Raw genomic sequence first — 22,245 nt, 5'->3', positions numbered from 1 at the left:
GGACTTCTGCCCTCCACAGCTTCTTCCTGGGAATCTTCTGAGGCTCCAGCTCCCAAGACTTCCAAGTCGCTCTTGTTGATTTCAATTACCAGCTGCTTGCTCTTAACTTCCAACCCCACTAGTGCTCCTGGGGTCTGACCCTATGAACTCCATTGCTCCTTGACCTGCTCTCACTCACCTCCACTTTCTGCACCAAGCCTTGGGCCACTGGTACTCATTTGCACCCCTATTTCTGGCTCCCGATGCCTGCCCAGGCCAGCTATTTGCTTAGAAGGGAGCTAACCCCCAGGGATTTTAGAGCCGTCCTTAAACTTTTGTTTTTATGGGCAGAAAGTTCATGAGGCAGATCCTAACCTTTTCTTAACCTGTCTTTTTGGGGAAAAAAAAAATCTGTCTTTGCCATTTTAGATCGAGATGCCCATTATTGGGCACTTTCTAATAAGACTAGCCTTTCAGAAGTTGGGACTGTTGTTTATAGATACTCCCATTAAAAAAAACATAATAATATCTTACAGGTTTACATACAGTAAACGAGGGAAGAAAATAAGAGGGAAAAACTTATCTCTACACTTCCTTCTTTTGGCTGGAATGACTCTTCATCTTAATGTCTCCCATTAGGGCCCATTTTTGGAACTTGACGTGTTTTGTGGTTTTTCTTCTACTTGTATAAGGCAGTGCCCCCAGACCATGTGCCTACAAGTCCCTGAGGAAGTCAGGATAGAGACATATCAGATCTTTTCTTTAGGTTCTTTTCCCCTTGGATCTACCTGGTCCCTGTTTCTTTCAAGCTGGCTTTTAAGGAGCTGCATCAGACCATCCCAAATCTTAGGCTCAACAACAGCGTAGGATCCACTGTGACCTCCAGAATGTTTTCTGTCTCATTTATGCCTTGCTTGTCTGTCTCATCTTGGATCTACGCAGTACCCAGTTTTTCTCCATTGGCTAGTTTCCAGGTCGTTCCTGGTCAGTGTCCCAAATTGCCAAAGTCTTTTTGATTCTAGGCCTGTCTTTTGAGGCACAAGAGCTATTTGCCAATATGGGTCTTCTGCCAGCATATAGAGTTTGCTCTTTTTTTATGCAACCCAGTTACTAATGAGACATGGAGGATGTCCTCCATGTCATGGAAGGCATGGAGGATCTTTATGTTCCATATGGACCCCTGGGCCCAAAGGGCAACACTCAGTTCTTCCCTTAAATCTTCTGCTGTTTAGTTCTCCTTTTCCCACTAAATTGTTTATGGAACAACCAGTCTGGGAGATGATTTCACCTCTTGTCATCTTCCGTCTGTCTTCCTTGAAGTGGGTCAATTCTTCCTGACTGTTGTGGGTTCCCTGCCACCCCTCTCCCCCTCCCACACACACCTTCTAGTCGATCCCTAAATCACTGCAAGTTTTCAAATCGCCCAAGTTGCCTTTCAGCCAGGGCTTGTCAGCTAGCTCTTTCCAGTTAATGGGGATCCAATTATGAGAGGCAGCTGCTCCAGCTCCTCCATCTCTGCGCTCCCCCCATCCCACCCCTGGAGCCATGTAGGATGACTTCTTGCTGGTGGATGTCAGCTGTTGTGGTTGTCTTCTTGGAATGGCATGTGTTAAGGACTTTGTGGTTTGTATCTGAGCATTTAGGGGCACCCTTGAGGGGAAGGGCAGGAGAGGGAGATTTTTTTTTTTTCCACTTTTGCAAAGGAAAGCCTGGTGCCTAATCCCCCAAGTGAGGCTTGTCCTTGGGGTGTGTTTACAGGGGAGCAGGAATGGGAAGAATTCATGGGGCTGCTGCTCCCAGGGGGTGCTCCCTCTGGCAAGGGTGGGGTTCTCACGGTAGCAGAGAATTCATTATACTTTGGGATCATTTGTTAGTTTCTCATTTATACCATCTGTATGAAAATAAACAGAAGCTGCAAGCTGAGCCTATCGTTCCCGGAACACAGAGGCGTCTGGCTTCCATCTCCTGAGATGGCTTAGGCGAGGAAACATCCAGAAGCCTCTGGCGGATTTTTCTTGGGGGCTACTGTGGGAGCGCATGGTCTGGAGGTGGATGACAAGCGTCTAAACCTCCAGAGACAGATCCTCACCCGACTCACTGAATTTGGCTCCCCCATGAACGTATCCCTCGTTCATTCGTTCAGTCAAGTTTTTGTGGATTATCCTTTCTGTGCCATAAATGATGCAGGCATGGGGTCCCATGGGGCAACAACAGGCATGCCTGTGGCTCACCTTCCACTGGCTAAGTGGCCACATGGCACATTTTGCCACGTGCATGGGTCCTTACGCTCCAGGGAGGTTCTGGGGCTTTGGGCCACGGAGAGGACCTTGCACTCTATTTTGCTTTGCTCCACACCTGAGGCGTGGTGCCTCCCTCCCCTGTTAGGGGTTGGTGTTCAGCTGAAGCACCAGGTGTAGAACATTGTCAAGTTTCCCAGCTCCTGTCCACTGTGACCTGCTCAGGTAAACATCCTTCCTGGGATTGCTGACTCTTTATAGCATCAGTTCAGGTCTAGAAGGGGTGCTGGGGGTGGGGGTGGGCCGCTGTAGGGTTTTTTTTTCCTTTCTGAGAAGAAGGTATGAGTTTCCTTTGTCAGTTTGGCTCAGGTAGCCTGAAATTGGGCTTTCCGGGCGTTGCTAGTGATAAAGAATCGGCCTGCCAGTGCAGGAGACGTCAGAGCCGTGGGTTCAATCCCTGGGTCGGGAAGATCCTAGGTATGGTTTACCCAGACAGGAGTGAGTCCTTATACTGGCCCTTTCTTATTCCCTGCAGGAGTCCCCAGAAGACATGTGACTCACCCACTGTGCCCTGGAGCAGCCTCTGGCCTGGCAGCCTGTTGCCCCCTCTGCACTGCAGGCCTGGCTCCAGAGGGTGGAAAGTGAAAGTGTTAGTTGCTCAGTCATGTCTGACTCTTTGTGACCCTATGGACTGTAGCTTGCCAGGGTCCTCTGTCCACGGGGTTCTCCAGACAAGATTTCTGAAGTGGGCTGCCATTCCCTTCTCCAGGGGATCTTCCTGACCCAGGGATGGAACCTGGGTCTCGCACATTGCAGCTAGATTCTTTATCATCTGAGCTACCAGGGAAGCCCCAGTGGGTGGAGGAAGTGACTTTATCACCAAACCTGGATTCCAGTCCAGCTCAGGCCTAGGGAGGGTCATAGCACATTGACCAACCACATATAAGAGGTCCCAGGGACTGTTTCTTCTATGTCTGGACTTCTGCCTAGCCTGTCATGTAGTTCTTCGGGGAACTTCTTGAACCTGGATCTCCATGGAAAGCAGAGTAGAGGGTCCTCTATGCAAGAGAATGATCCTCCACTGTGGACTGATGTCTGAAAATCCACCATTAGAAGGTCATTCCTTCTGCACTAACATTTCTTGGACCACCGGAGGGGAAATAAAAAGTGTGGGGTGAAAAAGCTTTGGTTCTAAAACCCAGGGCCCAGGAGTCCAGCTCTGTCCCTCTATAGCCGTGTGACGGTGGGCAAGTCATTGAACCTCTGAGCTTGTTTTCTCCTGTACAAAATGAGGATGTGGTTTAGATGAGCACAGGGCCTCCTCCAGCTCTAAGACTATAACTTGATGTGAATGAGCCTGAGATCCTTTTCTGAGAATGGCCCAGGGGACACTGGGTGCTGAGGAAGGGGAGAAAGGATGTGGGGTGGGGAACAGGGGCTGCTGAGAGGCCAAGTGTGGGAGGCAGAGCAGGTAGAGCACAGAGGAAAGAGCCTGGGGCCCGAGTGTAAACTGGGGTGCGAGGTGGGGCGCTGTGTGCAGAAGGCTTCATGGCAGATGCGGCTGGTGCTGAGGATGAAATGGCAGGTCCGCTGTCTGCTCACAAGTGCCTTTCTTTCAAGAAAGTTGATGTCCAGAGGAAGTGTTGGTGGCCTCAGGGTGCAAATCACCAACATGTTTTTCCCCCCAAAGCACAGAACCAATTGAGAAAGAAACACAGGGTTAGATAGGGAACCAAATTTCACCTTTAGAAGTGAAATGGAAATGGAGAAGGTGACTTAGGCTCATGACCCAAATGGCCTCGCTAATATGCTGCTCTCCTTGAAATCTAGACATGAGAGCCTGAGACCCAGACAGCGTGGCCACAGGAGTAACTGCCCAGCAGAGGCGTGAGGTCTGATGGACATCCCGTCTTCCCTGTCTCGCTAAATACACCCCTCTCTGTGGTAGAGAGATGGGCCAGAGTTTCTCCCCCAGGATTTCCAAGACAGATGAAGTGTTGATTTGATAGCCTTGTGCAGAGATGCATGAAGAGGTGGGGGGGTGGGGCGCAGAGAAATGATTTTCTTTATAGGACTAGAATCCAGAAGCATTTTTGTACTAAAATACCACTTATCAGGCTGCCTAGAAGCCAGGAATGTGTACAACTGATCTCCATACTATTCTCAGTGCCTCTCAGCTCATAGTAGGTAGTTGACAATTGGATGGATGGGTGGATGGTTGAATGGATGGATAGGAGCCCCGTAAGTGACCGGAAAGTCTGGCGTTACTGGCAGACAAGGTTTCTTCGCTGCCATCTGTGCAGCGAAGTGATCGTTTCTTATCCATGAGCTTCCCCCAGTGAAAGGAAGGAAGAAATAAGAATTCCCTGGGTGCTGACCTGTCTAATTTATGTCTTTCTTTCATGCCTGAATCTGTCTTCCTTTGCACACCTTCTGAGTCTGGAGGAGCTAGAATATGTGCTTGCTTTGAGAGTGAAGAGCCCATGGAGGACTTTTCTTGTCCTGGGCTCCACGGGGAAAGCGCATGCTAATTAATTCCATCTCCTTTGCCTCAGTCGCTTCCTCATAGATGCCAGGTGCAAGAACTCACACACACACACACTGTTAACTTCAATTTGCTTCATCTTGTATTCAGAGTGTCTTAACAAGTAGGCAGAATGGGATGTGTGATTGGAGGGGAGGCACCATGCCAGCCTCAAAATAGCTCCCTCTTAAACATGTGCAAAGGTGCTCGATGTGCCTCCATTCTGATCCATTCCCTTTGGAGGCAGCGAGCTGCAGTCTAAATCCAGCTCTACCAGTTTTAAAGTGTTCAGTCTGGAGTGAGTTCTCTTTCTAAGCTTTCCTTCTTCCTCCATGTCCTGGGCTCTGATCTAGTCTTTTGGGGCTGGTGGAAGGATGACCGCAGTGCTTAGCTCAGAGCAAATACTGAATCCACGTGGCCTGTGATTGGGTTAAGCATTGCCTAGGTGCCAGTGATAACCTTGGTGTGAATTGACTGATCAAGTTTCTCTCAATAACAGAATGGATGTAAGGGCAGGAAGAGCAACTTGGGGTGGAGAAGGGGTTTAGGGGGACACTGATGAAAGAAAGGGTGGGGTCCCAGCAAGACTTGGGACTTAAGCCCCCCATGGAAGCTCTCACCCGGCTGACCGTGCCTGTCCTGCTCTTCTGTCCACTCCAGGCTGGACTGCCACTCCTCCTGCTATGATGCCTGGGCAGATCCCAGACCCTTCCATGACTGCGGGCTCTCTGCCAGGGCTTGGCCCCCTGACCGGACTCCCCAGCTCGGCTCTGACTGCAGAGGAGCTGAAATACGCCGACATCCGCAACATCGGGGCCATGATCGCCCCTTTGCACTTCCTGGAGGTGAAACTGGGCAAGAGGCCCCAGCCTGTGAAGAGTGAGGTGAGTGAGCCTTGTTCCCCCAGGCAGGATCTTGGGGAGGGTAAGATGCCTGGGTTAGCATCCCAAAGTGAAAGTGAAATTTGCTCAGTTATGTCTGACTCTTTGTGATCCCCATGGACCACAGTTCATGGAATTCTCCAAGCCAGGATACTGGAGTGGGTAGCCTTTCCCTTCTCCAGGGGATCTTCCCAACTCAAGAACTGAACCTGGGTCTCCTGCATTGCAGGTGGACTCTTTACCAACTGAACTAGCATCCCAGGTCTACTCTAAACTTGCCAGGTGACCTAAGCTTTGCTGTTTAATGTGGGGTCTGAGGACCAGTAGCATCCGTGTCACCCTGGGCTTGTTAGAAATGCAGAATCTCAGGCCCTACCCCAGATCTTCTGAATCAGGACCTGTATTTTTAACAAAATGCCCCCCAGCCCCCCAACACACACCAGGATATTCATGGCCACATTAACGTTTTAGAAGCACTGGGCTAGATCAGGATGCTAAACCTGTCTCTGGTTCTTCAAGGGGCACAGGAAGAGTGATTAATCATAAAAGTATTGAATAATAACATCTGACCATCACTCCGGAGTGTTGAGGGGGGCGGTGGTCAGCGGAGGCAATGGAAATGTACACATGCTTTGAAAAGTATATAAGGCAAAGCCAATATTGGGTTAGTTTAAAAAAATTGTTATCATTGGTCACATCATTGTCTTTATTGCTCTTGGCTCCAGGTTGGAGCTGAAAGCAGGAACTTGGAGGAGGGTGTGGGCTCCCTTCCCAAAATGCTGCCAGAGCCGGGCCTGGCCTCAGTTGCCCAGCGTCGCCCGCTTTAGCTGGTATTTGCAGAGGACCCACCGCGCAGCCTGCCTTCCTCAGGTCCCTTGCAGCTGCAGCGCTCATGAGCCTTCCTTGTGGAACAGCAGCATTTCCCTGGGGACTAGTGAGAAGCAGAAGTCCCCCAGGGTGGGTGATCATCAATGCTGGGCACGCCCTGGGTCACTGCCCCAGGGCTGGCAATTTGTCCAAAGGCCTGCCCTTGTGAGGTCCCCGTCAGGGCCATGTTTTCAGAGGCCAGACTGAGTAGCTGCCCACCTGGAAGGGAGAAGGAGCTGGTGCTGGGAGCCATGCTAAACATGCTTAAGTCACTTCTGTCGTGTCCAACTCTTTGGTGATGCCGTGGACTGTAGCCCACCAGGCTCCCCTGTCCATGGGACTCTACAGGCAAGAATATTGGAGTGGGTTGCCATTTCCTTCTCCAGGAGATCTTCCTGACCCAGGGATCGAATCTACGAATCTACATCTCTTGTGTCTCCTGCGTTGATAGGTGGGTTCTTTACCACTAATGCCACCTGGGAAGCTGGAGAGGTGTCAGACAGCAGGGTCGGGTGGGGGAGCTGAGTCTCAGATGCTGGGCCACTCTCGGGGAGGGAGCATTCAGAAACGTGCTCCGGGATGGGGGCTCTTCCTGTAGGATGGAGCTCACAGGGCTGGACCTCCCAGAGAGGGGGACTCTAGGTGGAGAAAGGTGTCCAGGTACTGGCAGGGGTTGGGAGGGGGCAGTTGGGTATTTCATGGTGCTTCTGCTGTGCCCTCTGCCCTTTGTCTCCCCCAAAAGCACCATAAAACTGCACAGAAGATCTGCTGGGAGCTCAGCTGGCAGGGGTGGCATGCTGGCCATTGGCGGGGCTGGCCATGGCTCTCAGGTGTGTTTGGTTTGGCCTGCACCATGTTTTAAAAGAAGCTGGAGCCAACCTTTCACTTGAAAACTTGGATTTTAACCTTTGATTACAAAATGGGGCGATCTGGCCACAGCCGGCCCTGTGCTGGCGTGGCCATAGCTCCCTGAAGGGACCCTCGTCACTTTCCTCTCTCTCATCTCCCATGGGCCCCTGAGCCTCCCTGTTAACTCTCGATGATTTCGCTTCCCCTTGTTGGCTTGACTTTCACTGCTGCCTGCAGCTCTCATCTACCCTGGGCTACGTGGCCCCTGCTGTAGACTTTTGTACTGGAGACACCTGGGTTAGGTGCCCTGTAGTGGCTCCCTAGAGACTGTTGATGACAAGATAAGAGTGGATGGTAATGATATTCTTCTAAATTGACTTTGTCCGTGTGCTGTGGAATACACTTCCCAGCTTACTCGGTGCTCTCTGCATTCTTCGTGCAAAGACTTGTCTTGGGTTTTTTTTTTTTTTTTGCTATTTCACTTCCCCAGGCCCAGAACGTGAAAGTATCCATTTCTGGGTCATTCCACAGTATTTAAAACCATTTAAAACCAGTAGCTGAGCAGGGGGCACTGAGGCTGTTGGGGTTGATGAAGAGCCTGGTGCCTTGGTCTCTGGGATCTGCCCTGGGGAAGGGGGGCAGGGGCTGAGTTACCACCTCTTCCCTGCACAAAAGGCGCCAGAGGAGCTTTCTTTTTTGGAAAATGCCTTTATTTGGATTGCATATTTTTACATTTCACAGCCTCCCCCAGTTGGTGGCATATGCCCTGTACCTGACGGTGACGTGCTGTCCTCACAGGCACCCACAATGCGCACCATCCAGGCTGTGAAAATAACAAGCCTTTTTTTAGGGTGTATTTGCATGTCCTCTCCCCCGCTGTCAGACTGCAGTGTTGCGGGGGCGATGAGGCCAGATGGAGGAGCACAGAGGCGCTGGTGTGGAATAAGGTCAGCCCTGCACTGGGAGCCGACCTGCAATGCGCTAAGTCAGACCCAAGGTGGGTGGGGGGGTGCCTTCTGAGAGCAACTGAAAAATAAAGGGGGTTGAGAGAGAACCTTGCCACTGGGAACCTTACATCCTGAAGAGTCATTTGCATATGGCACACTGCCTTTGGGGAATTTTCACAGTAGCACCTTGGACTTGTAAAAGTTTCTTGAATAACCGTAAGATACGAATTTACATCTATGGAGTGTTTAATACGTAGCAGGCCTTTTGCTAAGGGCTTAACACGTATGATCTCTTTTGTTCCTTACCTGGTCCTGGTGATCCGATTCTCCTCCAGTTTAAAGAAGAAGAATATGGGACTTCCCTGGCAGTCCAGTGGTTAGGACTCCATGCTTCTGCTGCAGAGGGCCAGGGTTCAATCCCTAGTTGGGGAACTAAGATCCCTCAGCCCAAGAGGTGTGGACAAAAGAATTTTTTTTTTAATTTAAAAATAAAAAAATAAAAGAAGAGGTAGTTGAGATCCAGGGAGGAGGAAGTCAAGTCACGCAGGGTTGCACAGCTGGAGGATGGCAGAGCTGGGAGCTGCATGGGGAAGATACTGCTGCTGTAACTTGCGGGGTGCATCTGGCACAATGCTGGGCATGCTCCGCGAAGTGTCTCACCGAACCCTCTTGAGAACCCTCTAAGTCATTATTATTACTGTTGTTATTGTTATGCCCACAGTATGGATGCCATCAACAAGTCTTGGGGACATCCAAGGTCACACAGCTGGGAAACAGGCCTAAGCAGTCTGGCTTTTCAGCCAAAGCTTTAACCTCATGCTCTGCTGCCCTTTGTGCTCACTGCCTGCCTTCCAGGATTCTAATCAGTGCTCTAGCAGGCTGGGGAGGCAGATGAACCTGGTCCCAGAATGTTCCATTATTTTGATGACGTGGCCCGATTAGCGCTGAGCCCGGCAGTTCTGCAGCCGTCTCATCTCTCAGGCCCCCATAGAGTGGACAGGCCAAGCCGCTGTGCAGGCAGCTCCATCCCAGCCGGCTCTTGGGCTGTCCGCCTTGTGGAGGCCAACAGCCTCTTGGGCCATGTCCAAATACACAAAGCAGTTGCGTAAGAGAAAATCGGAGGAATTAAGTTAAAGGACAGGTTTTGTAATGATAAAGTGCTTCGTGCTGATGTTGTTATTATTATATGGTTGACACATCATGTGAAACTATTTTCATGCCAGCTGCTTTCCTGCAGTCCGTTTGTCTAGCAGATACTTGCTAAGCACCCAATGTGTGCCAACCACTGGGCCAGACACTGGATACTGAACCGTAAGCCAAGTAGACAAAACCCACCTTCTCTTGGACTATGTATTTGGAGTGGGGACATCTGAGAATAAGCAAATTCACATACAATATAAAAGGCCAGGTAGTGGTCAGTGTCATGAAGACAAATTCAGTAGACCAAGTGGATGGCCAGTGGCCAGATTACGTGTTGGCTAGGGCATGTGGGCATGTTATATTGTGACTTATGGCATTTTTAGAGCTGATGCTTCTGTCTTGCCTCTTTGTTCTTCTTTCCTTTCCAATACTCCTTTTCAAGGCAGCTTTGCTCCCTGGCTTTCTCCAGAGCTTTCCTTCCTTTGTCCATTTTTTTGTTCTGTAGCCTCTTAAAGCTGGACTCCTCCACCAAGCACTCTCTACTGTCCTGGAGGTCTTGGCCTTTCCCAGCTGGGTCATCTCTGACTGGGCTACTCTGATTGTGGTGGCCACACCCTGCCTCTGGGCCTGGAATGCATTTCCAGTAGTGGGGGAGGGAGACTAGAAGCCCTGTCCTTGCAACCGCCCCCCACCCCAACCCCCGCCAAGCACTGCTCTAACAGCCTGCTGGATAGAACCCCTCACCCTCTGTGCCACTCTGGGGTGCTCTAGTAGGGACTCAAGTTCGTGGGAAGTTAGCCTGGATGACCTTTTAAGAAAGAGATTGCAAACTGTCATTCCATGGGCAGGAGTCAGCCTACAGATGAATCTTGTTTGGCCTTCACCGTGTGGGTTTTTTCTTCCTTTCTTTTTTTTTTAATTGAAAGAGTTGCTATATTTAAAAGCCAGGAAATGTGGACTTTTTGGCTTCTTTAAAAAACCCAGAATATGTGGCCCCTCTAGGCCCACAGCCTTATATGCACCGGGAAGCTGGAACTGAGTAGCAGACACTCACTGTGTTGGCATGTGGGCCTCAGTTCTCTGCAGTCCCCACTGCCCCCTATTGCCTTCTACCCAGCCCATTTCACACCCTGTCACCAGCCTGCTTTTGAGCCTGTGTCCTGTGTTTAGGTTCCAAGGACGGGGACTACATCTTTCATTCCTTCCTTTTTATGTCCACCAGACGGTGGACAGTGCTTGGCCTATGAAAGTGTTAGTCGCTCAGTCCTGTCCAACTAGTTGTGACCCCATGGACTATAGCCTGCCAGGCTCCTCTGTCCATGGAATTCTCCAGGCAAGAATGCTGGAGTGGGTAGCATTCCCTTCTCCAGGGGATCTTCCCAACCTAGGGATTGAACTTGGGTCTCCTGCGTCACTGTAGGCAGATTCTTTACCGTCTGAGCCACAAGGGAAGCCCGTCTGGTCTATAGATTGTATGTTAAGATATGCTTGGTGGTTTGAACATTAATTAGCTGTATCGACTCGGCAAGTCACTTAAACTTTCCATCCCTTAGTTTCTATATCTCCCAGTTCTCATCTCCAGGCATTTGTCCATTTTTTTTTTTTTTTTTTTGTTTGTGAGCATAAGGGACTTCAGGCTACAGGCAAGAGGACACAATGAAAATCAAACCAGCCATTCCCAAACTTGGTTGATCATCAAAACCACTTGGAAACCTTCTTATGAATCCAGATTCCCAGACGCAACCTTAGGCCCAGGTACTCAGAATCTCTGAGGGTCCAGGGAATCTGTGTATTTAGAGGGCCCAGGGAGTACTTGGCTACATTTGGGAACCTGACTTTCTGTTTGTACTTCTTGTACTCTTCTGATTCCCTAGGAATCAATGTCTTCATTCCATCATGGTTTGCCTTTCCAGCAAAATCCATGTGGTAACTAGATCCTTATCCTCACCATCCTGAAAGCAGGAGAGGAGACTTACGTGTTTGTGGATTTCACATTGGTCACTTCCCAACTTCTCTAGGGGACCCTCAAGAACATTTAGAAGGTTTTCCCCTTTGGAAGAAGTGGGACTTTGAATCAATGAACTATTGTGTGATCTTGGAAGGTGTGCTCACTCTTAAGAGTTTGCTCACCAAAAAGACCAAAATGTTCATCCATGTTTAGCCTGAGCAAAAAATTGCCCCAAACCAGCTGATGTGCTGGGTAAATGTTGGCCTAAGCATGCATGTGTTTTTAGTGATTTAAAACATAAAGGCAGCCCACTGACATTTTTTCGCAAGCCTTGCATAATTGGTTTTTAATTTGTGGCTCTTTGGAATAGCGTTGGCCTTATTCCCTCTGACTCAGATGCTTTTTCTGTCTCGTACTTGCTTGGCAGAGAGATCCAATCTGTCCCTTCTTGGAATAGAATCTCTCAACTCATCTTTGAAATCCTAAGTTTCCACTTTAGTTCCGTCACTCTTTGTTAGCACATTTTCCAAAGCTGTTAGCTTCCCCCACCCCACTTTAATCATTGAATTTGAGGGCGAATGAGTGATAGCTAAAGATAGCCATGCATGTGTTTAACTTTGGCCCCTGTGGTATTTACTCTTATTTCATACCATAACCTGAGCATTCACAAGGTTCCAAACTTTTTTTTTCAAACTTTAAACTTTTAATTTACTATTGGGGTATAGCCAATTAATAATGTGGTAGTTTCAGGTGAGCGGTGAAGGGACTCAGCCATATATACATATATCTATATATCCATTCTCCTGCGGATCCCCTTCCCCTCCAGCCTGGCACATAACTTTGAGCAGAGTTCCCTGTGCTTGTTGGTTATCCATTTTGAATATAGTTTCCCAAACTCCCTAACTGTCCCTTTCCCCCAGCAACCATAAGGTCATTTTCTAAGTCTCTGAGTCTCTTTCTGTTTTGTACGTACATTTGTATCATTTCTTTTTAGATTCCGTATGCAAGGGATGTCATATGCTGCTTCTCCTCTGTCTGACTCACTTCTCTCAGTATGACTCTAAAAGTCCATCCCCGTTGCTGCAGATGGTGTTATTTCATTCTTTCCGATGGCTGGATAGTATTCCATTGTATATATGTACCACATCTTGGTTCATTCATCTGTCGATGGACATTTAGGTTGCTTCCCTATCTTGGCTATTGTAAACAGTGCTGCAGTGAACATTGGGGTGCATGTATCCTTTCGGATCGTGTTTTTCTCTGAATATATGCCGGGAGTGGGATTGCAGGGTCATGTGGTAGCTCTACTTTTAGTTTTTAAAGGCACCTCCATACTGTTCTCCATAGTGAAAGTGAAAGTCACTCAGTTGTGTCCGACTCTTTGCGACCCCATGGACTATATATACAGTCTATGGAATTCTCCAGGCCAGAATACTGGAGTGGGTAGCCTTTCCCTTCTCCAGAGCTTCTTCCCAACCCAGGGATCAAACCCAGGTCTCTTGCATTGCAGGCAGATTCTTCACCAGCTGAACCACAAAACGAACTCAAATGGCTTACAGACGAATATATGTATGTGAAAATCTCTTAGTCGCATCTGACTCTTAGTGACCCCATGGACTGTAGCCTCCCAGGCTCCTCCGTTCATGGGATTTTCCAGGCAAAAATACTGGAGTGGGTTGCCATTTCCTTCTCCAGCTCTCCATAGTGGCTGTACCAATTTCATTCTGACTAGCAGTGTTTTAGTGTTCCCTCCTCTTCATACCCTTTCCAGCATTTGTGGTTTGTGCATTTTTTGATGATAGCCATTCTGATTGGTGTGAGGTGATATCTCATTGCAGTTTTGATTCCTAACTTCTTTTTTAACGTCAAAAGAATGTTATCATAGCACCAGGCCCCTTGGAGAGGTGGTGGTGGGGACATGGCTGGATCTGTATGTTCTTAGCAGAAATCAGACACTTCTGAAAAGTTCAAGGAGTCCCATGCTGCCTTCTTAGATCTCTGCCTTGAGATGGGGATAATAATAGCTCCTACCTTCTAGTGTTGCTGTATAATTAAGTGAACTAATGCAGGTAAAGAAGGGCTTCACATAATGCCTGGCACTTAAGAAGATACACAACAAATGTAAGACATGACTGCAATGACTTTTCAAATGAGTCAATCAGATGGTTTTATCATTGATTCAAAAATTGATTCTTGGGCTTTCATTTGCTTGTGGTATTTTACCCTTGGAGGTGGTGAGTGGCCTGAGTGAGTGGAGGTGTCCAGGTGTCAGGGGAGTGGGGCAGCAACCTGGCTGCCTAAGCAAACAGGCTGCTTCTTGGGCCTAGAAAGAGCTTTGGGCTTGGGTTCAAGCTTCTGGCTTCAGAATTGGCTCCATTGCCTACTCCCTGGACAACTTTGGACAAGTCAGCTGATCTTTTTGAGTGTAGTTTCCTTGTCTGCAAAAGGAGGAAACTAAAACTCTTGAAATTTCGTGGTGAACTTAAAGTGAGGTACTGTGTGTAAAGATAGCCTGACTATAGTCATCACACCCTTACATCACCTTTACTAGGGACTGAGTCCACTTGCAGTGAATCACACTAGAGTTTCTGACAGCAGGGGTCTTTCCAATGTGTTGTATCTATGGCCACGGTTTCAGAGAGGCAAGCTGACCTTCCTGTTTCTGGTTGTTTATGTTTAAACGCAGCCAGAGTTTTAGTTACCATCACAAACTGTGAATGAAAAGGCCCTTCAACCCTCAGGTTTCCACTAAGTTGCCCTGAGTGACCTCTTATCTCATTTCCTGTGGTGTTAAGGGCATTGCTGGTTTCCCAAGAATCCTCGGTATTTTTAGCAGCTCTGTCAATGCTGGTCATCTTACATTGGTGTCCCCAGACCCGCTGGCAATATGGACTCAGAGTTGGGAAACTGAGTCCCCTCACGGGTCCTCCTCTGGCTGAACAATTCTGCAAGTGTATAAGTGAAAGTGTTAGTTGCTCAGTCGTTTCTGACTCTTTGTGACCCCCTGGACTGTAGCCAGCCAGGCTCCTCTGTCCATGGAATTCTCCAGACAAGATTTCTGAAGTGGGCTGCCATTCCCTTCTCCAGGGGATCTTCCTGACCCAGGGATGGAATCTGGTTCTCCTGCATTGTGGGCAGATTCTTTACCACCTGAGCTGCCAGGGAAGCCAACTCTGAAGCCAGCCAGATCTCTTTCCCCTCTGCTGCTGCTGCTAAGTCGCTTCAGTCGTGTCCGACTCTGTGCGATCCCATACACGGCAGCCCACCAGGCTCCCCTGTCCCTGGGATTCTCCAGGCAAGAGTACTGGAGTGGGTTGCCATTTCCTTCTCCAATGCATGAAAGTGAAAAGTGAAAGTGAAGTCGCTCAGTTGTGTCCGACTCTTAGCGACCCCATGGACTGCAGCCCACCAGGCTCCTCCATCCATGGGATTTTCCAGGCAAGAGTACTGGAGTGGGGTGCCATTGCCTTCTCCAGTCTACTGTGCCCCAAAGATACAAGACAACTTCAGGAGAGCTTGAGCTCAGAGACCTAGAAGGACATTGGAGCAGATTTGGGCTGGCTGCAGAGATACTTGGAATGAGGTTGGTGGGCTAGAACCTGTGTACATGCTGGCCTCTGTGGGGCTCACTGGCTGTGCTCTGCTGTTTGACTGCAGTGTCCTCCTTTACTAAGTACTGTGCACGTGCATGTCCTGGGTGACAACTTCTTCTGTGGCTTGCCTCCATGCCGCTGCTCCCTGTCTCTCCCCCGAACCAACCCCAATACAGAACCTTGGCTCTTTGGAAGCCATGTAACCAAACAGGACAGTTGATTGGAACAGTCTGGCTCTAGAGAGGTTACTAGACATTTGAGCTTCAGCTTCCTCCCTGTCTCACAATAGATACAAAAATTAACTCAAATTGGATCAAAGACCTATTGTAAGAGCTAAAACCACAAAACTCTTGGAAGAAAAAGCCACAAATCTATGTGACCTTGGATTAGATATGACACCAAAAGCACAAGCAATGAAAAATAACTTGGACATCATCAAAATTAAAAACTGTCGTGCTTCAGAGGACAAAAAGTGAAAAGACAGTCCACAGAATGAGAACTTTTGCGAATTATAGACCTGATAAAGGATTTGTATCCAGAATATATAAAGAATGATTAAAATTCTTATTAAAAGACACATCATATCATATCATATCATATCAGTTGCTCAGTCGTGTCCGACTCTTTGCGACCCCATGAATCGCAGCACGCCAGGCCTCCCTGTCCATCACCAACTCCCAGAGTTCACTCAGACTCATGTCCATCGAGTCAGTGATGCCATCCAGCCATCTCATCCTCTGTCATCCACTTCTCCTCCTGCCCCAATCCCTCCCAGCATCAGAGTCTTTTCCAATGAGTCAACTCTTCGTATGAGGTGGCCAAAGTACTGGAGTTTCAGCTTTAGCATCATTCCTTCCAAAGAAATCCCAGGGCTGATCTCCTTCAGAATGGACTGGTTGGATCTCCTTGCAATCCAAGGGACTCTCAAGAGTCTTCTCCAACACCACAGTTCAAAAGCATCCATTCTTCGGCACTCAGCCTTCTTCACAGTCCAACTCTCACATCCATACATGACCACAGGAAAAACCATAGCCTTGACTAGACGGACCTTTGTTGGCAAAGTAATGTCTCTGCTTTTGAATATGCTATCTAGGTTGGTCATAACTTTCCTTCCAAGGAGTAAGCGTCTTTTAATTTCATGGCTGCAGTTACCATCTGCAGTGATTTTGGAGCCCAGAAAAATAAAGTCTGACACTGTTTCCACTGTTTCCCCATCTATTTCCCATGAAGTGATGGGACCGGATGCCATGATCTTCGTTTTCTGAATGTTGAGCTTTAAGCCAACTTTTTCACTCTCCACTTTCACTTTCATTAAGAGGCTTTTTAGTTCCTCTTCACTTTCTGCCATAAGGGTGGTGTCATCTGCATATCTGAGGTTATTGATATTTCTCCCGGCAATCTTGATTCCACCTTGTGTTTCTTCCAGCCCAGCATTTCTCATGATGTACTCTGCATATAAGTTAAATAAGCAGGGTGACAATATACAACTTTGACGTACTCCTTTTCCTATTTGAAACCAGTCTGTTGTCCCATGTCCAGTTCTAACTGTTGCTTCCTGACCTGCATACAAATTTCTCAAGAGGCAGGTCAGGTGGTCTGGTATTCCCATCTCTTTCAGAATTTTCCACAGTTTATTGTGATCCACACAGTCAAAGGCTTTGGCACAGTCAGTAAAGCAGACATAGATGTTTTTCTGGAACTCTCTTGCTTTTTCCATGATCCAGCGAATGTTGGCAATTTGATCTCTGGTTCCTCTGCCTTTTCTAAAACCAGCTTGAACATCTGGAAGTTCACGGTTCACATATTGCTGAAGCCTGGCTTGGAGAATTTTGAGCATTACTTTACTAGCGGGTGAGATGAGTGCAATTGTGCGGTAGTTTGAGCATTCTTTGGCATTGCCTTTCTTTGGGATTGGAATGAAAACTGACCTTTTCCAGTCCTGTGGCCACTGCTGAGTTTTCCAAATTTGCTGGCATATTGAGTGCAGCACTTTCACAGCATCATCTTTCAGGATTTGGAATAGCTCAACTGGAATTCTGTCACCTCCACTAGCTTTGTTCATAGTGATGCTTTCTAAGGCCCACTTGACTTCACATTCCAGGATGTCTGGCTCTAGGTCAGTGATCACACCATCATGATTATCTGGGTCGTGAAGATCTTTTTTGTACAGTTCTTCTGTGTATTCTTGCCATGTCTTCTTAAAAGACACATAGCCTAATTTAAAAAATGGACAAAGTATCTCAATACACATTTCTCCAAAGAAGATATATGAATAGTTAATAAGCACATGGAAAGATGCTCAACATCATTAGCCATCACAGAAATGCAAATCAAAACCACAATGAGATACCACTTCACACCCACTAGGATAACTGTAATAAAAAGGACAGATAATGACAAGTATTAGTAAGGGTGTGGAGAAGTTGTAATCCTCATCCACTGCTGTTGGGAATGTAAAATGGTGCAGATGCTTTGGAAAACAATCTGGCAGCTCCTCAAAAGGCTAAACATAGTGTTACCATGAAATGAAAGTGTGTTAGTTGCTCAGTCGTGTCCGACCTTTTCAACCCAATGGTCTGTAGCCACTCTCCTCTGTCCATGGGATTCTCCAGGCTAGAATACTGGAGTGGGTTGCCGTTTTCTTCTCTCTATGACCCAGCAATCCCACTTCTAGGTATATGTGATCAAGAGAAATTAAAACAGAAACTTATACAGGAGTGTTCACAATATCTCAAAAGTGTAAACAGCCCAAATGTCCATTAGCTGATGAATGGATAAAACGTGCCATATCCATATCATGGAATATTATTTGGCCATAAAAAGGGATAAAGTACGTACCACAACGTGGATGGACCTTGCAAACCTTACATGAAAGAAGCCTGTCACAAAAGACCACATGTTGTGTGAGTCCATTGTTATGAGATGTCCAGAAGAGGCAAATCTGTAGAGACAAGGAGGAGAACTGGTTCCCTGGTGCCTAAGGTCGGGGGAGATGGGCGAAGTTGGAGTGATGGCTCAAAGGTATGGAGTTTCTTTTGGGGGCGATGAGAATTCTGTAAAGTTAATTGTGATGGCTGCACAAGTTTGTGAATCTACTCAAAGCAATTGAACTGTGCACTTTAAGTGGGCTGAACTGTGTGGTATGTGTGAATTTTATCTCAAAGCTATTGTAATACAGGCAAGAGTAATATCTACCTCACTTGGGTACAGGGAGGATTAAAAGGGATACTGTATGTTAATCGTATAGCATGTGTGATGCGGCGGTGCCATAGCCGTGATGCCACACAGCGTGTATCGATGCTCCAGAATTAGTAGCTATGATGATTAATACCCCCGCCACTGGCCCTTTTAGGTCAATAGTGGCAAAAAAGCCAGGGTCTGGTTAGGGATATTTTCTCTCTCTCTCTTGTTGCTAGAGGCCCTGCAAAAGCAATGGGAGCAGCCTGGCAGGGTTTTGTATGGAACTTGGGAGGAAATATGGCATAATCCTGCTTATTCATTAGCATCCCCTGGTGAGTGTTTAAAAAACAATACCGAAATTCATCCCAGTGATTCTAGCTCAGTTGGTCTGGGTGGGGCCAGCAGGTGGCTCTGATCTGTAGCCATTGGTTGAAACCCACGTTACCTTATAAACTGGCCCAGGTCTTTGAAGGAGTAAAGACATTTGCCTTCAGGACAGAAGGATCACATGAGCAGTGGATTTTATGGTTTGAAAACTGCTTTACATAGATTATCTCCTTTGATCTCTTCAAAAACCTTATGAGCTAGATGTTTTTTTAGTACCACTAGTTGTTAGGGAACCAGCAGCTCAGAGAGATTAACTTGCCAGAGTCTCATTTTTAAGGCATAATTTTATCTAATCTTTTTTTTTTTTTTTTTTTTTAAGCAAGTTCTACACCCATGCTCATACCTGTTAATGATCAAATCTGACACTTTGGAGAGCACTGCCAAGGTGACATCTGGTGCCAGGTGGGTCTGTTTTGTTCAGAACAAAGGTCTTTCTGCTACTTCTCTTTACTGCTGAGCCTTGAGAGTGCAGGGCAAGCTGGAAGACCATTATTTATGTATGTATGTGTGTGTGTACTTATATAACACATACACACCCGTTTGCAACTACCGATTTATGTGTGCAGGGGAAACATAAGACAGGAATAATTTGGATCCTGAAGCTATCATAAACCTTCAACTTTCTCCCATAACCTCTGAGTTAAAGATTTTGCATCAACCAGAACTCATTTTTATATTCTTATTGAATGACTCTAATAAGTACATGATACAATTTGAGCCCCTTAATAAAATACCACCTTTATCAATTTAGTATATCGTTGTTGTTGTTCAGTTGCTAAGTAAGTCTTGTCCAACTCTTTGTGACCCCATGGACTGCGGCACACCAGGCTTCCCTGTCCTTCATGATCTCCCGGGATTTGCTCAAACTCATGTCCATTGAGTCAGTGATGGCATCCAGCTTTCTCATCCTCTGTTGTCCCCTTCTCCTCCTGCCTTCAATCTTTCCCAGCATCAGGGTCTTTTCCAATGACTCAGCACTATTTAAAGTCAGGCGCGGACCCAGTGGCATCTGGGAGTGTGTGAGAAGCACAGACTCCTGAGTCTCACCCTAAACCTACTAAAGTAGACTCTCTAGAGGGTGAAGCCCTTGAATCTGTGACATCAGAAGCCCTCCAGTAGGTTCTGATGTTCTCAGAACTGAACATTGCTTCCAGCTCTTACTGGTGATGGTTCTCTCGGAGAACGGCTACAAGGGCTTGAAGCCACATTTTTCTTCAAACCTATCTCAAGTTTCCTGGAGGAATCTGCATCATGGAGGAATACCATCATGTGGTATCTGGAGGAATACCTGGAGGAATACCATCATGTGGTATCTGAGTCTGTGTAAGGCAGGGTTGTTCTCTGAGTCTGCAAACACCTTAGCATTTCCAAAGCAGTTATTTCCAGGTCTTGAGATGTTCCTGCTGCCAGCATTCACACCCAAAGGGACTTCCCAATTAAACTGCTGAGCTTGTCAATAGGCCGGCTCCTTTATTGTTGTAGAAGGGAGAGAATCAGATATACTGTTCTGATGCCAAAGGAGCCTTCACTTGCTGTATCTGGCCCAGAGTTCTCAGCAGCTCTGGTCTGATAACTGGGGAGTGGGGGCTTTCAGCCCCCGTCATCTGTCTAGATGCTACGAAACCCTGCCTTCACCCACTATGAACTTTAACTGCAACCATTTCATTGTATAAGTCATGCATGGTGAAATCACCCTTCCAAGCTCCAGGCCAGGCATCCCTGGCTGTCAGTTCCTTTGACCACTGTCATCTGGATGGGATTTTTATTAGCTGGCTTTCTGTTTCCTCAAAATAGAGGTCTCCGTTTCACTCAGTGATTTCTTATCTGTGCCTCGTGTCTGAAAGAAATTGGCTGAAATCTGTATTTCAGCTGCACACCCTGCATACAGATTAAACGGAACTGCGTTGGAGTTTAATTAAGAGAATAATTAAGCCAAGGACCTTGTTTTTCACCTTCATGATGAAAGACGAATGACTTCCAATGCTTTAATAGGATGATGGCACTTGAAATGTTCTACTTTGGCCAACTCGGGACTTTCAGAACAGACCTGTTCATAAATATTCTTTGCAACAGCTGCATTTTCATTTAATTATAGACTGTCATTCAGTCACTTGCAGGGGCTCTTGTCTCTCTCTCTTTTTTTTGCCCTGTGCAATCAAGGTATATTACACGGCTCGTTGTTATTGCTATTGTTAAAGACCCAGTTTCTATTGTATGATTAACTCTTTTTGTGAAGAAAATGGATTTTCCCCTGTCAGGTATATTCTGCTTCTGACCATTCTTTTGGGGGTGGGGAGAATCTCATATGTGGAGGCTACTATTTCTGTCCTTTTCTCATCTTTTTGAAGTGAATGTCAATTGGGCAACAAAATTGATTGATTGCCTAGTGGGAAACCAAACCTCCCTAAACCATAAATATGAAACAGGCCTGGAATAGACAGATTTCAACAACAAAAAAGAGCCATCATTCTTCAAATAGCTCTTGTCCGCAAAAGGATTTCCCGGCAACCTTTGTCCCTTTTCTCTTCCTCTGCCTGAGCCAAGGTGATTATTGCCTCTATCTCCCAGCCTCCCCCTCACTTTCACAGTAACAGAGTTTGCCCTTCACTCAGCAGGGCCATCCACAGATGGGTGCCACCCTGCCCAGCTGGCTATTTCAGGCTTTGTTCCAAACACAATGCTGTCTTTTCTTAGTGGTAGAAACAGGCTGTTCTCCACTGCTTTTGAGAGAATGGCCCTTTCCTACTCTGTGCATAAACCAGCCTCAGGCCTTGGGTGGCCTATTTTTTTAGAGGTTCTCTTAACCCTGGAGAAGGTTTTGACTGAGGCCCATGAGGCAGGGGTCATGAGATGCTTCCTCTTACTGAGATGCAAGACCTCAGAGAAATCTGTTTGATTGGATCCCCTATGGCTCTAATGCAACAAGAAGAATAGGAGCGGGCTTTCATCCTAAAGAGGTATTCCCTGCTTCTTTCCAGAAAGCAGTGGGGTTCTGGGTGGTCTCACCACTGTCTGACCCAGAGACCTGCTTGGACTCACTCTGTTTCCCTGAACTTGAGTTTCCAGCCTTCGGATGCGGCAGGAATCAAGGATCTCTAGGTCTTCTTAGTTCCAGAACCTCAGGATGGAGAGTAGCTTGCCATCTTGCTGCTCCCCGCGCTTTCGTGCAGAGGCCCAGTGCCCTGAGCAGTCACCTCTCCACCTGTGCTCGCCCCCAGCCAGGAGAGCTGAGTACAGTGAATTGGCAGGTGCAGCCATTGCCTCTGCCAGCTCCTGTTCAGAGCCTTCACCTGGTGGTTGGCTGGGCTGGAGCTTTGAGTGAGCATGGCATCCAGATGTGTGGGTTTGCTTATAGGTGAGAGTGTTGGATTACAGCCTGACAGTGGGGGCAGTTGGAAAGGGCACTGGGTTGGGAGTCAGGAGTACTGGGTTCTTGTCCAGGTCCCCAGCTCTGGGGATCAGACCTCCCTTAAGCAAACGTTTATTGAGTGCTACTGATGGCCATAAACTCTACAAGGTGTGGGGCACACAGAAAGTCAACAAAATACGGACTTTGCCCTCACAGAACTCCCATTTTAGTGGAGGCAGAAACTAGGGCTAGAATACAGCACAGTAGAGGCCAGGATAAACTCAAAGTTCTCTGGAAGCCCAGAGCAGAGGAACACCTCCCCAGCTTGGAGGGGATGAAAATCAGGGAGGACTTCCTGTAGGAG

General features: G+C 47.4%; 1 protein-coding gene across 2 annotated transcripts in view; it reads left to right on the top strand.

Annotated features, from left to right (window-relative positions):
• The window catches only part of JDP2 (Jun dimerization protein 2), a 45,286-nt gene that overhangs the window by 5,495 nt on the left and 17,546 nt on the right, over window positions 1–22,245 (top strand). For both annotated transcript variants that reach the window (XM_070377496.1, XM_070377495.1), the window contains exon 2: window positions 5,401–5,624. In XM_070377496.1, the coding sequence (XP_070233597.1) occupies window positions 5,424–5,624 (201 nt within the window). In that variant the 5' untranslated portion in view covers window positions 5,401–5,423. The remainder of the gene's footprint in view (window positions 1–5,400; window positions 5,625–22,245) is intronic.

The sequence above is a fragment of the Bos mutus genome, chromosome 10 (genome assembly GCF_027580195.1).
Source record: "Bos mutus isolate GX-2022 chromosome 10, NWIPB_WYAK_1.1, whole genome shotgun sequence".
NCBI classification, from domain to species: Eukaryota; Metazoa; Chordata; class Mammalia; order Artiodactyla; family Bovidae; genus Bos; species Bos mutus.
The sequence above is the reverse complement of the archived record's forward strand: the minus strand, read 5'-3'. Positions and strand labels throughout refer to the sequence as shown.